The sequence below is a fragment of the Mytilus galloprovincialis genome, chromosome 10 (assembly GCF_965363235.1).
Source record: "Mytilus galloprovincialis chromosome 10, xbMytGall1.hap1.1, whole genome shotgun sequence".
Lineage (NCBI taxonomy): Eukaryota > Metazoa > Mollusca > Bivalvia > Mytilida > Mytilidae > Mytilus > Mytilus galloprovincialis.
This window is the reverse complement of record NC_134847.1, coordinates 29,670,838-29,685,848: the sequence shown is the minus strand read 5'-3', so window position 1 is coordinate 29,685,848 and position 15,011 is coordinate 29,670,838. Positions and strand designations below refer to the sequence as shown.

At 31.8% G+C, this 15,011-nt stretch overlaps 1 protein-coding gene across 1 annotated transcript in view; it reads right to left on the bottom strand.

The window, feature by feature from the left end:
• The window catches only part of LOC143047345 (apolipoprotein(a)-like), a 59,813-nt gene that overhangs the window by 12,979 nt on the left and 31,823 nt on the right, over positions 1 to 15,011 (bottom strand). Inside the window, exons 13-24 of the mRNA XM_076220378.1 lie at positions 14,783 to 14,839; positions 13,540 to 13,668; positions 12,258 to 12,734; positions 11,453 to 11,509; positions 9,442 to 9,912; positions 8,701 to 8,757; positions 7,876 to 8,004; positions 5,827 to 5,955; positions 4,831 to 4,959; positions 2,812 to 2,940; positions 1,854 to 1,982; positions 972 to 1,100 (exon numbers count right to left, since the gene is read on the bottom strand). Of these exons, the coding sequence (XP_076076493.1) occupies positions 972 to 1,100; positions 1,854 to 1,982; positions 2,812 to 2,940; positions 4,831 to 4,959; positions 5,827 to 5,955; positions 7,876 to 8,004; positions 8,701 to 8,757; positions 9,442 to 9,912; positions 11,453 to 11,509; positions 12,258 to 12,734; positions 13,540 to 13,668; positions 14,783 to 14,839 (2,022 nt within the window). The remainder of the gene's footprint in view (positions 1 to 971; positions 1,101 to 1,853; positions 1,983 to 2,811; positions 2,941 to 4,830; positions 4,960 to 5,826; positions 5,956 to 7,875; positions 8,005 to 8,700; positions 8,758 to 9,441; positions 9,913 to 11,452; positions 11,510 to 12,257; positions 12,735 to 13,539; positions 13,669 to 14,782; positions 14,840 to 15,011) is intronic.

Below are 15,011 nucleotides of genomic sequence, written 5' to 3'. Positions count from 1 at the left end.
GATAAGCATGGTAATGATATTTGCTTTAACAATCAACCTCAAAACGTATTTATTATTACCAACTATTTATTTACAAATAGTTTTAGGAATGTTCGCACGATTTAAATATGTCAGATATTAAATAGTAATAGTATGTTTAACTATACCGTACAGACCAAATAGACAGCTTAAAAGATTTACAGGAAAGTGTGACGAAAAAAACATATGATGATATAGATGAACGGACGGAAGAACTTGGCAAATGCAGTAAAGTCCTACCCCACAGTTTTACTTTGGTGCAATAAACTAGTCTTACTTAGACATTGAAATACTAGTATAAAGCCATATCAAATTAATACATGAAATTGTACAATGTCTGGTTCAACAAATGGGAAAGAATGATATTGACATTTTATTATATTCAAAACAACGGCAATTAAAGAATAAACAATATAACAAACAAATATAATAATTTGTTAGATAACAATAATGAAGTGTTAAGATATACTTATTAGTATTTGCATTTTCGCTGTTGAATTTTGAGCTTTTACAGTTTAGGACGTCTGAAGCATTTTTATGAAGATTCATCAATGAGCAATATTCAGATATACAATCACTCGTATCTAGCCACAAGATGGCTAAACTTGAGAGGTTAAACATGGTAAAAGTTGTGTGCGAAATATAAAACAACATGGTAAAGCTGTGCTCAATTTTAATGAAATGAGACTTCAATGAGACCAAAATACTGAATGAATTTTACAATGTTTCAGGCAAATTACGTCAAATATGACATTTTTTTCACAGACCTGACTAATGGATAAATAGTTATCAAAGTACCAGGATTATAATAAACCATACGTACTGTATTTCGTTTTATGTTAGAAATAACATAATTCCGAAAGGTATTAAGAATTTTCAGTAGATTTGCTTTTTTTGCTAGATAATGAATAATGTCATGCTTCAATATTTAAATCTCAATAATAAAAACCTACAAGCGTTGCAGGTATTATCATCTGCCTTGTAGTAATGATGTGTTTCACATTCACATAAACCAGTTTCACATGTAAGGGGGGAGTAACAACTGGTTACTGTTGTCGCACAAGGTTCTGTGTATCTTCCAACTGTAAAATTAGGAATCATGATTAATTATTGGATTTAAAATTTAGTTTTTAGACAACTTACAACCTTTGTTGATTCGATTTAAACAGTTTCAGTATTTCTAGAATTCATAATCCCTGAATAAATCATTTTTACAAAATAAATAAAAGTACCTTCAGTTACCTTTACATTTATGTAAACATTGCATTGCAACAAATCTTGTATGAAAAAGCATATCATCATTTAGATAAGCTCTTATATATATATTAGAAATAACATTATTAAAAGTATAAATTTGTCAGCATTAATATGCTTGGGACTATTTAAGGTTATTTTACGCTACGATAACTTTTTGCAATTAAAACAAACGATAGGATAGAACGTCTGCAAATGTTTTATCTTGTAGCTTTGAAATTGAGTCCCTGTACGAACAACGATAAAAAATCAAACCAACACTACAGCATGTTCAAATTTGATGCGAGAAATTTCAGTAAAATAAATTGTAACACTGTTGATGAAATATATCTTCAAAGTTCATAAAATAAAACGCATTTTAGACCTACAATGCCAAAAATTTAATAAAGAATTACAACACAGACTTCTTCTTACTAACCATACTAGTTGTTACAAACTATACCCGATGTGTAGTTTTCTGTAAGAGAATAAACATATTTCCAAATTAGGGAGTGATAAATTTCGCTTGTTTTGCTCTTTTGCCTACATGATGAAATTTGCCAAATTTAATTCTTTTATTTTTTTTATAATAGAACACTTACATGGTCTGCAGGTATTGTCATCTGCATTGTAGTAATGATTTGTTTCACATTCACATAAACCAGAAGCACATACAAGGGGAGAGTAGCAACTGGTAACTGCTGCAGAACAAGGTTCTTTGTAACTTCCAACTGTAAGAAAAAACAATCATTATTTAATTGTTTGATGTTAAATTTAGTTTTTGGTAATTCAAAATCTTTGTCAATTAAATATACAATTTAAGCAGTTGTCAAACTTGATAATCCTCAATCAATCATTCTAAAAAGAACATTTAAAAACTTGTATTCTGGAAATAATTTCAACCCTAAATGATAAAATTTTGTAAAATAGTTTTAAGAATTTTTATTGCGTATAACTATTTTACCAAACATGACATTTTCCTGTGTTATGTTCAGGCAATCTTACAGTTGATGATATTGTTTTTCTTAAGATATAAAAAGACGATAAAAGCAGGATAAAACATTTAAGTTCAGCGAGATGTCTTCTAAGTATACTGTTACGTGTACTCAAGTGAACCAATAGTAGTTATTTGTAGGAGTTAAAAATGCGCAAATATATTTACTGTAAATTCAGTGAGCTGACTAATATTACGTCCAATGGTTGTACGGAAAAGTCTGTTTGAAATATGTGGAGGCTAGAATTGATGTTAAAATGAATAAAATGAACATGATAAAGTCTAGCCCTATACATGTATGTTTTATAGGTTTATCTTTTTAAGAATAAATATATTTTCGAGAGAAATTCTAAAATTGAAATTGAGAAGGGAAATGGGGAATGTGACAAAGCGACCATAGAGCAGACATACAGCCGAAGTCCACCAATGGGTCTTCAATGTAGCGAGAAACTCCCGCACCCGTAGGCATCCTTCAGCTGTCCCATTAAAAATATGTTTGCTTGTTTTTTTTAGACATGGTCGATTATGTAATACTTCATTCTTTCAACTTGAAGATTATCACTTACATGGGTGGCAGGTATTATAATCTGCGTTGTAGTAGTGATTTGTTTCACATCCACATAAACCAGTTGAACAAATAAGAGGAGAGTAACAACTGCTTACAGCTGTCGAACAAGTTTCTTCGTATCTTCCAACTGTGAAAAAAAGCATTTATGTATTAAATGTTTCACATATTTGATACTGCATTAAGTTTGAATAATTTAAAATCTAATCTTCGTCAATTAGATTAAAATATATTCACCGTTTCAAAAATGGATATTTTCTCAATCAATCACTCTAACAAGTTGAAAAAAAAACAAGTAACTTGATATTTACTTGAACCTTGTATTTCTAGAAAAAAAAACATTATATGACAATCTTCATATAGATAAGCTCTGATGCATTCAAATAGTGTTTCCCTGTTTTACCTCACCATATGCATTATAATTCCACGTGATATATATAGGCAATGTAACGGTTCGTACTTTTGTTTTCTCTTATTTAGAAAAAAAAACATAAGTACCGACTAAAAATAAGAATTTGCACACTTTGTCTCTTTATCATTATCTTATTTCATAGATAAAATAGGAAACTGCTCATCTATTACCACTTATTACTTTATATATAAAAAAAAATAAGCCGATCAATAGAGATTTACGAAAAGTCTTTGTACCGACTGGTGAAACCAAATTGAATAAGAACTCGTCTCAAATGCGAATTTACCGCTCATATTTGTTCCATAAGCCATTTTTGTAAAAATAAAACAACTCTATTGTTCCGCCGATAATAAGCATCAATATTTGAATTCAGAGTTTTTTTAACAGCACAATTTAATCTGATGTATTTTCAACCTCAAATATGTACTTTTGAAAGTTTTCCTACACCCCGGTCTTCATTGTACAATACAAAAAAATAACATATCTGAAAGAAACGTTTATTGTTCCATAGATATGAAAAAATGTGTTACAATGAGTACAATTTGGAGTGGGAAAAGCGGTATGAGTGCTTATTAAATTTACATACACATTTGTTCCAACCAATTAGTTTAAGAAGCCGGGTGGCCATTCTGACAACATTTTACTATAGGACGCACTTTGGGAGAGTCGCTCCCTAGAGGAGCTTCTATAAAAAAAATGAATGTTTCCAAAAATATGTCAACCAATTTTAAACCTTCATTTCAATCCTGGTATCTATGATGAGTTTATATAGTAGTTTTAACTAATCTATGGTAAAAGCCTGTGATTGCTTTTTTTTTAATTAGATAAGGCTACCAGATCATTTCTTTAGTTAAAAAACGAAGAGCAAGTTTATGTGACTCATTTAAAAAAAAAGAGGAAATTCAAAAAATGAAAAAAGGTACTATGTTTAACCATTGTTACACGATAGACAGTAACAATATATACAAATGTCTATGTGTATAAATTTTGTTGTGCAAGAACTATACTTTTTGTTTGCAGTGATATTTTGTTCAACTGTGTTTTAGTTTCTGAAGCGTAATTGCACTTTTTATAAGTATTCATGTCATTAATTTGTTGGTAACAGCATAGACATGAAAAAACGTACGTTCAAGGTTTTTTGTTCTTTTTTTCTACAATGGCAATAGCTCAAAGAAGCATTTGACCCAAATGAGCCAACAAAATTTGAAAAAAACTTGTATAATTGTATATCAAAAAATAAAATCACAAAATACTTAACTTTTAGTAAAAAGTCAAAATTGAAAGTCTCTAATTTAATGGCAAAATCAAAATCTGAAACGCATGAAACGAATGGATATTGACTGTCATATTTCTGATTTAATACAGACATTTTCTTATGTAGAAAATGGTGGATTCAACCTGTTTCATAACTAGATAGCTAGCTCAATCGTAAATCGCTAATGTTTAGCTCAAAAGTGTTAAGAAAAAGTAATTTGTATACATAAATTGACGATAAAGGTTAAGGCAATATAACATAGTCCTAAAGGTTTATAAATATAATTAACGTATTTCGAATAAATGATGCTTTTGTCATATTTTATCCCTCAAACCTCAGTAATAAACACCTACGTGGGTTGCAGGTATTGTGATCTGCATTGTAGTAATGGTTTGTTTCACATTCACATAAACCAGAGGCACACATAAGGGGAGAGTAACAACTGGTTGCTGCTGTCGAACAAGATTCTTTATATCTTCCAACTGTAAGAAAAAGTAATCATGATTTAATTGATTGAAGTTGCATTTAAATTTGAATAATTGACAAATTTCGAAAATTAAATTTGAAAACTTTCACAATTACTGAAACTGATAATCACTCAATGATTGAACAATGCAAAACAACTAGAAGAAAAAGTATTTAACGACGGTCTTTATACCGGAGACTATATAAATATTAATTGCGTATCCCTATTTATATATATATATATATATATGAAAGTTTCCGTTGCTAAATATAGACACTTATACAGCAGTCATTTTACTGTTCATCAGACATTTGGCAAAGACCAGTTAAAAATAGTTTAATTAAGTCAATTGATATGCATGACTGGGTCAAATGACTAGTAATTTTTTCTTTTTTTTTTTGGGCAAAAATCACACATTTATATGTCTTTTGAAAAAGACTATGGTCTATCTGTAAAAAATCCTTCCCTGGACATACATGTAATAATATATATTGTCCAGTAGTTTTTTCAAAGTCTTGTACAACTGATACGCTTTGCACTGTTGTTTCTCAAAATTTTATTTTATAAACATAATTATACACGTTGTTTTCTAAACATAATATTACTCAAAGATAAAAAAAAAAAAAAAACAAGTGGTAAGATGGTAAAAAGGCGATCACAAACTTATGTTACAAAATCAAAGTCATATTGAAAAGTTTGACGACAATATCTGTGGGCCAAAATAAACGAAAAATATGAATGCAATGTAATCCTATCCTACACCTTGTTTCAGCAGAATTAATATGATTAAAAAGGAATTTTCAATTTTCAATACATTTCCAGTTTTGATTTATTATGAATTTGGTCATATTTTATTCTTTTAACTTTGATAATAAACACCTACGTTTGTTGCATGAATTGTCAGCTGCGTTATAGTAATGTTCTGTTTCACATTTACAAACACCAGAGGCACACATAAGGGGAGAGTAACAACTGGTTACTGATGTCGAACAAGGTTCATTGTATCTGCCAACTGTTAAAAAAAAAACGCATTCATGAATTAATTCGTTCATGTTGCATTACGTTTTTAGATTATTTAAAGTCTTTATTCGTTATATTATATCATATAAACCATTTCAAAATGGATATAAAATCACTTTTTTTAACACTCTTACAACATGAATAAAAGAAAATCCAATTTCTTGATATTCACTTGAACCTTCCATTTCAAAAACAAATTGTAGTAAAACATAATGTGATGGTCTGAATGAAGAAAAGATCATTATAATTTTTATTGAGTGTCCATATTTAACCACACAATCAATATGCATGACAATCCCAGGTGCTATGTGTTGGCACTGATCTTTTTTCGTTTTGTAAAATGTTTTGTTATAAATAGGTTGCTAGTGTTCTCAATTTAATTATTTTTCATGTTATGGTCTTTTATAGACGACTTTACCGTATTGGTTTTTTCTCATTATTGAAGGCTGTTCAGTTGTTTTTTTACGCTAACATCCATGGTTATTTTCAATTTTGGTGGATGTTTGCCTCATTTGCTAGCATATTATATATTTTTATTTTTATGAACAGTTTACACTATTGTTTTTTTTTTTTGTTTTTTTTTTTGTTTTTTTTTTTTTGATAACCAAAGAAGCAGAAGTGCAGGTCAAAAACGTAAAATTGCACGCGTTGTCTTCTTTTCATACCATTATTCCTAGGGAAATAAAAGAATTTGGTGGAAGATATTAAGTAAAAGAGCATATTTTCAACTCATCAATATATAGTCAAACTACTAAACAATAGGTAGTACGATAGTTGTATTGAAAGGTCTGGCAGCAACATTTGTATGCTGAAATGTAAAACAAGAATGTGTCCTCAGAACACGGATGACCCACTTGCACTATCATTTTCTATATTCAATGGACCATGAAATTGGGTCAAAACTGTTATTTGGCATTAAAATTTGAAAGACAATATCTTAAGGAACATGTGTACTAAGTTTCAAAAGAGGGACGAAAGATACCAAAATGAGAGTCAAACTCATAAATCTAAAACAAACTGACAGCGCCATGGCTAAAAATGAAAAATACAAACAGACAACCAATAGTACACATGACACATCATAGAAAACTAAAGAATAAACAACACGAACCCCACCAAAAACTAGGAGTGATCTCAGGTGCTCCGGAAGGGTAAGCAGATCCTGTTCCACATGTGGCACCCGTCGTGTTGCTTATGTGATAACAAATCCGGTAAATAGTCTTATTCAGTAGGTCACATTCGTGAAAGGGAAGGGGATTGTAGTTACGACGTAAGGGACATATCCGATATAATTTGTGAAACGGTTATTCCATAACGTTCAACCAACTCGTAATGGCGTCCGTAAAATTTACGAAGTGATTTTTTCAACTTCTCCATTTGGAACTCTTGGTTTAATAGCTTCCTAGTGAGCAGCAACCCTCTCTCAAGACAATCATGATAGGAAATGCAAGCACGGGTATATTGCATCAATCGGGAGATATAAACCCCGTATGCAGGTGCTGCTGGAATGTTGCTACTTGAAATGAAAAGTTCACAATTCAAAGCTGAAATCATCTCTTTTGTCGTAAAGTTTTGTTTTCAACCGACCCTTATTTGATTGGATTTCAACTTCATCAAAAACTACTGTGACCAAAAACTTGAACCTGAAGCGTGAAGTACGGACGAAGGGACAGTTGAACGAAAAGACAGACAAACGAACGGACGAACAGACCAGAAAACATAATGCCCCTATTCTATCGTAGGTTGGCATAACAATATGAACGCAATTTATCAGTTTATAGCATCGTCCCATAGTTTTTTTTTTCAACTGAATTATCCCAAGAGAATTGATTTTTTCCCCCGATTCGACTTTTTGAATAAATGAGGGATTTTGTCATACCCAATTCTTCAACTTTAATAATAAAACACCTACATGCATTGCAGGTGTTTTCTTCTGAAATGTAGTAATTATTTGTTTCACATTGACATAAACCAGAAGCACATACAAGGGGAGAGTAGCAACTGGTTACGGCTGTCGAACAAGGTTCTGTGTATCTTCCAACTGTAAAAAAAGGCAATCAAGATTAATCATTTGAACTTGCATTAATTTACTCAAAATTTATATCATCAATAAAATGAGAATATCTTTACTAATTCCTCACTACATTTTTCTTACACCTTATTCCTATTATTTACTTAAAACTAGCATTGCTACTAATCTTTTTGAATCACATTTAACATGTATGAGGGTCTTTGTGAGGGTTGTGAGTGGTTATGAATTTCAATTGCACATTTCCATTTTAACACTTTCTGTTTAAGAACTTGTAAACGGTAGAGATATCTACCCTCTACATATCATTTAATTTGTATTACTGTCCCATACAAGAATATTTATGGTTTGGAGGTTGGAATCTCGTCCGTTTACAAGTTTTTAGAAAGAAAGAGCTGTAGGTATATTTCAATCTATTTGTTTTATTGTTCCATACAAGAATATATATGGATAGAGGTTATATTTTGTAAACCCTCACTTATTTAAGCCCCTATAAATACCCCTAAACAAACCCAAATGCAAATACGAAACATTGACGGCCCTCTTAGACATGTTAGTCTAAGAAATAGAAGAAGAAGAATAATAAGAATGAATAATGAAAACAATAAATTTCCTATATTTGTTTATGAGACTTAATTACATCACATCTTATAAACTTTATACCTCATGTTGTTAATGGTTGTGATGGAATTACAATTCAATACTTACTTGCTTTACAAATGGTATCTACTGGGTCGCGATACTGCGTTTCAGGATCTTCACAATCTAAAAACATAAATCAAATTATTGAATGTTATGAACGTGCAAGAGATATGGCTCTCTCTTAACACGGGTCAGCCATTTATCATCCCCTTCCGATGGACTATCATCTTTTCCTCAAAACCATACTCGCAGATGGTGTCAAAGGAGAGCCAAAAATTGAGTTCCTGAAATTTTCATCCCAACCGGGAATCGAACCAGGAACCTGTGTGTTAGTAGTCCGATGCACTAACCACTACACCACGGCTTTGTACCAATTTGAATGTGACGAAGTAAATGAAGATTTTGTAACTGCTGCCGCACAGGTTTTTTATAATTTGAAATATATAAGTAGATTTACTTTCTTAGAGCGAATCTGATAATATGTGTAACTTTAATTAAAATTGTTGACGTTTCCACTTGCAAAACAAGCATCACCGCCATGAAACAGTCGAAGCGGCAATTCGTTAAATGTGCTGATTTAACGGAAATTCTAAAGAATACTGTTGATCCATTATTATTAGTTGAATAACAGTTTAGGAATTGACGTTTTTTTTTCTGTCAGTTTTATTTTAATGGAGATATCAATATTATCAATGGATGCCGTCGGATCTTAAAATACACTATTGTTATCCCCTAATTCGTTTCTTTTGGGTTTATTTATTAGGTTTTAACATAGAAAAACTACTGTGATTAAAAATCTTTACATACCACAGAAGGGAATATTACAATAATTCCATTCGTCATCAGGGTCCGTGGTATAACACCAGGGTGAGGATTCACCGTTTGGATTACGACAATAGTTATGTTTAAATGCTGATACAAACGTAAAGTTGTTAGGAGGATTAGGAGTTTTTTCATCCCACCTTTGACAGATCGTGTTGGTGACAGTTACGCTGATTGTTCCTCGATATTCACCACCTGCTGATGTCGTCTTACACTCACGACAAAAGGGAATATTGCAATACTCCCAACGGTCATCAGGGTCCATTGTATAACACCAAGGTGAGGAATCACCGTCTGGATTACGACAATAATTGTGTCTATATTTACGAACGGAAGGATAGTTTTGAGGATAATGAGGAGTAGTTGAATCCCATCTCTGACAGGTCCTACCGCTGCTAGTCATACTAATTGTTCCTCGATATTCCGTTCCCTCGGCTGTTGTTTTACACTCCTCGCCTAAAAATTCCAATTGTAGAAGATGATATAACTGATGAGGATAGTTTTCATTTTATTACAGTATATTGCTACCTTAGATTGCTATTTATTTAGTAATAAGACCTGGTGTTTTAATCGTATAGAAAAATAACAGATAATGTGATTACCAATAAATTTAAGTCAAAATCCTAATCACACAGGAATATTTGGTAAAGTTAGAACTATGGGTTTCAATGATTTTGATATTCATAAAGCGCCATTAAAGGATAAACAAGAAAGCAGTGTTTTTTTTTCTTCAAAATATCTCTGTGGAGTGATATTTGATATGTTTCAATTTTTAACAAGTGACCAAATTTATTTTTTATACAGCAGAGAACCAAAGGATAAACACTAGTTATGATTTAAAAGTAGGCAGCTATGTAAAGTATGCACAGAAATAAGAAATAATAAAGAAGATGTGGTATGATTGCCAATGAGAAGACTGTCCACAAGAGACCAAAATGAAACAGACATTAACAACTATAGGTCACCGTACGACCTTCAACAATGAGCAAAGCCCGTACCGCATAGTCAGCTATAAAAGGCCCCGATAAGACAATGTAAAACAATTCAAACGAGAAAACTAACGGCCTTATTTATATAAAAAAATGAACGAAAAACAAATATGTAACACATAAACAAACGACAACCACTGAACTACAGGCTCCTGACTTTGGACAGGCACATATTACATAAATAATAGTTCAAATAATTTATTGTATTAAAAAGAAATCTTTTACTCCGTGAAGCATGCGTAGCATCAGAAAAATGATTTTCTGGATGTAATTTGTGAAAAAATAATCTTACTTCGTAACTCGAAATTATGACCACATATGCGAGAATGTCTTAGCTTCGAAATAAAATGTCCACTTGTATTTTTGTCAATTTGGTGAGTTAAGCCTTTTTCAACTGATTTGTATAGTTCATTCTTATGTTGTACAGTTATACCACTGTCTCAGGTTAGGGGGAGGGTTGGGATTCCGCTCAAATGTTTAACCCCACCACATTCTGTATGCATGTGCCTGTCCGTATCCAAGAGACTGTGGTTGTCGTTTGATTATATGTTGCACATTTGTCTTTTGTTCAAATTTTATGTAAATTAGGCCGTAGGTTTTCTCGATTGAATTGTTTTACATTGCCATTTTGTGGCCTTTTATAGCTGACTATGCCGTATGGGATTTTCTCATTGTTGAAGGCCGTACGGTGACCTATAATATTTGTGTTATTTTGGTCACATGTGGAGAGTTGTCTCATTGGCAATTTTTTTTTTATATATATGTATATATACACATCCACATTTACACAATGGCTAAAAGAATTGAAGAAAAGGCTACATTTTCTAGCTTCCTGGATTGCATTATGCATGTTTATCCATTTAAAAAATAAGCTTTACTAAGATGTCAAAGTCAAGGCCAAATCAAATCTTTCACAGCATAAAAATACAAATAAATCACATGATATTTTATACATGTTTTACCTCATTTGCTTTTTAGTTTTGTTATAATTATAATCAAATACCTACTTGCTTTACAAATGTTATCCATTGGGTCGCGAAATTGCATTCTGGAATCTTGACAATCTGAAACAAAACAGGGCAATTGTGTAATATACTCTTTTTCTAGGAATGAACATATCATGCATATAGACTAACACGATTTTTTTTCAAATGACTTATACATGTTATAGAGAATAATATATTGGTTTTAATCAAGTTACATTGAGTCGATCAGAAAAGTAAGGTGATGTTGATATTTACCCTGAAATGAGGAATCACAATCTCTAAGAAACAAAGTGTTCTTGTACTTCAAAAAATATTTACTGATTCTAAACATATTAGAGATAGCTTTCTTTGAGAGATAAGTGTTGCTTGTATTTCCTAGTTTGTCTTTTCATTAAAGAGATATTGATGTCAAACAGGCTTATTATGTCTTCGAATCCTATAGGATACCGTCTCTCTTACAGTGAGTTACATAATCGGTACAAAATATTATCAGTTTTATTGAAATGTTAGATGTTCATCATTCTGTGGAAAAAACCTTCGGATTTTTATTCTGGTTACCAGACCATAGATATTCAACTTGATTTTTATCTATTTTTTTAAGGAATTTTTTAAGTGTAATTGGTTCAAACTTTCCCATGGCAAAAACTTCAGATGGTATACATGTAAAATAACCTATTCACAGATATGAAACCAGAGATTTTTTCATTTCGATTGATTGAGGTTTTCAAGTTGACTAGTTTTGTTGCCCCCATCTTCAAGACAAATATAGCTTACTTTTGAAAAAAAAACGACTGTTAGAAATAACAATTGTACCGTTTATACTTACCACAAAAGGGAATATTGCAATATTCCCAAGTTTCATCAGGATCCATGGTATAACACCAAGGTGTTGAATGATCGTAAAAATTTCGACAATAGTTGTGTTTAAATCTTGATAACACTGTAAAATTTTCAGGATGATGAGGAGTAGTTGAATCCCACCTCTGACAGTTCCTGTTGCTTCGGGTAACGCTGATCGTTCCTAGATATTCAGCACCTTTTGCTGTCTTTTTACACTCAAGACAATAGGGAATAGTGCAATACTCCCAACGCTTATCAGGGTCAATGGTGTAACACCAAGGTCTGTCCTTATCGCTATCAGTTGGGTTACGACAAAAGTTGTGTTTAAATGTATCTACTAATGCATAGTTTGTAGGATAATGAGGAGTAGTTGAATCCCACCTCTGACAGGTCCTGCCCTCATCAGTTACGTTGATTGCCCCTCGATATTCAGTACCTTTATCTGTGCTCTTACACTCATCGCCTGCAATATTCAAAATAACGAAGGTAATAAAATTGATGTCAATAATTGTCTTTTTTAACTGTGAATCGAAACCTAATAATGCTATCTATCATACATAAATTGATCCCTCGTCGTAAAGATTGTATAATAGTTTTTTTATTGTTCAATTTATTTGTAAGATAATATAATATCGTTAACCTTGTAGCTGTATTTTCAGCTTTATTTGATTCAAAATTACAGGCTGTGTGTTGCCGATCTTATGTGTTATGCCATTTTCAGTTTTTTTCGACGTTGTTTTTTTTATTCGTACTTTTTCGCCTTTAATCGGCATTATCTCAGGTTAGGAAGAGTTTAGAGCTGAACGTAGTTCCCTTCTATATGTGCCTTTATAAAGTCAGAAGCCTATAATTCAGTGGTGGCTGTTTGTTGCGCTTTTGTTTCTTTTTCTATTTGTGAATTTGAAAATCCATTATTTTTATCTTACGACTCTCTCGGTAAAACAATTATATTTTCAACAAATAACTAAGCTAGCATTTTGTTGCAGCCAGGGCAAAATTAAAAACGACGACATGACAACCAAAGTATTTTAAATACAAATTAGAAAACTAAAGACTGAGCAACGCGTTACTAAAAACACTTTGACCATGCAATATATTTTGTTCCGAAATATGAAGATGTGGTATGATTATCCATGTTTTATCACCAAATACTAAATGATATAATAGAAGTTATTTACTACCAGTAAAGCATATTAATGAGTTTGTTTCTTTAAGTAATAAACAAGTGAACTTGATTTTGTCAACTCAACTTAAAGATAAACACATACGTGGGTAACAGCTGTTATCATGCTCGTTATAGAAATGCGCTGGTTCACAATCACATGTCCCAGAAGCACAAATTAAAGGAGAGAAACAACTGCTTACAGTTGTCGAACAAGGATCCTGGTAGCTTCCAACTGTAAAAAAATCAATCAACATATATTCTTATAATATTAATTATTCGTAATCTACCGGAGGTTATAACCAAATTGTAACATATATATTACCTTTGAAGTTATTAAATATATACAAATATTTTGATCCCTAATTTGATGGGGGGAAAATCTGACAGAGACAAAATGCCATTATTTTCTTTTTATTAATATTCTAGTTCTGGTCTGATTATTGATTACTTTTTATACCTCAGGTTTGAATGTTAGAAATAAAATTAAGGACTATTAAAATATATATTGATTGAGCGGAGGGAAGTTTAATTTTTGAATGTAGGTAATTGGTCCTTTTTTCAATTTTTATCTATGCATATAATCCTTAAAATCGTTCTAGGTCGGAGGGACATTTTGAAAGTGTCTGCCTACCTTACCACATACATTTAAATGGAATAACCCTGGAAAATTTAAACTTAAGATTGCAAAATTTATTCCTACATAAAAAAGTGACATTATTTTCATATCATTAACATCCTTGACAAATAATAGTTCATATAGTGATTACAATTGAGAATGGAATATGTCAACGAGACTACAACCCAACCAAAAGAGCAGACAACAGTCGAAGGCCAACAATGAGTCGTCAATTTAGCGAGAAAATCCCGCACCGGGAAGGGGTCCTTAGTTGGCCCCCAAATAAAATTGTGTACTAGTTCAGTGAAAATGGACGTCACACTAAACTCCAAAACATATAAATTAACTAGAATTATTCATACTAATCAACTTTCGAATCTGTTGCATACATTTACCGAATTGTGACATTGAGTTGTCTTTCTCTATTAAACCCGCCTTATCTGGAAATTGGTGTGAACAACATGTTACAATGGTGTATAATTTATGTTTTCAATATGAACAGTGAAGTAAACTGAAAATATCCAGATAACGTAACTATGTATGATACAAATTTTATTGTCTGCCAGCTTAACGTCTTTCTTTTATTTGTCGTAATACATTTGTAAGATGATAAAGTGAAGGCCCAAACAAACATTTCACAGTATAAAAGTATACATGAAAAAAAAAATGCATTTTTTAAATGTGATACCTTATTTCTTTTGAGCTGTGTTTGAGTTAAGTAGGCACTTACTTGCTTTACAAATGCCATCCGTTGGGTCTCGATACTGCGTTTCCACATTTTCACAACCTGAAAAATAGTAATGTAACAGTAATACTTGAGTAACAACTCAAATATGCGGGTATAAAGCAAAATACAATATGACGATGAGTCAAATTTTACAGGAAGGTGATTTAGAAATAAATGCCCCTTACAAAAGTATAACAAACACAAACACAAAGTACCAAAGTGTATTTATGAC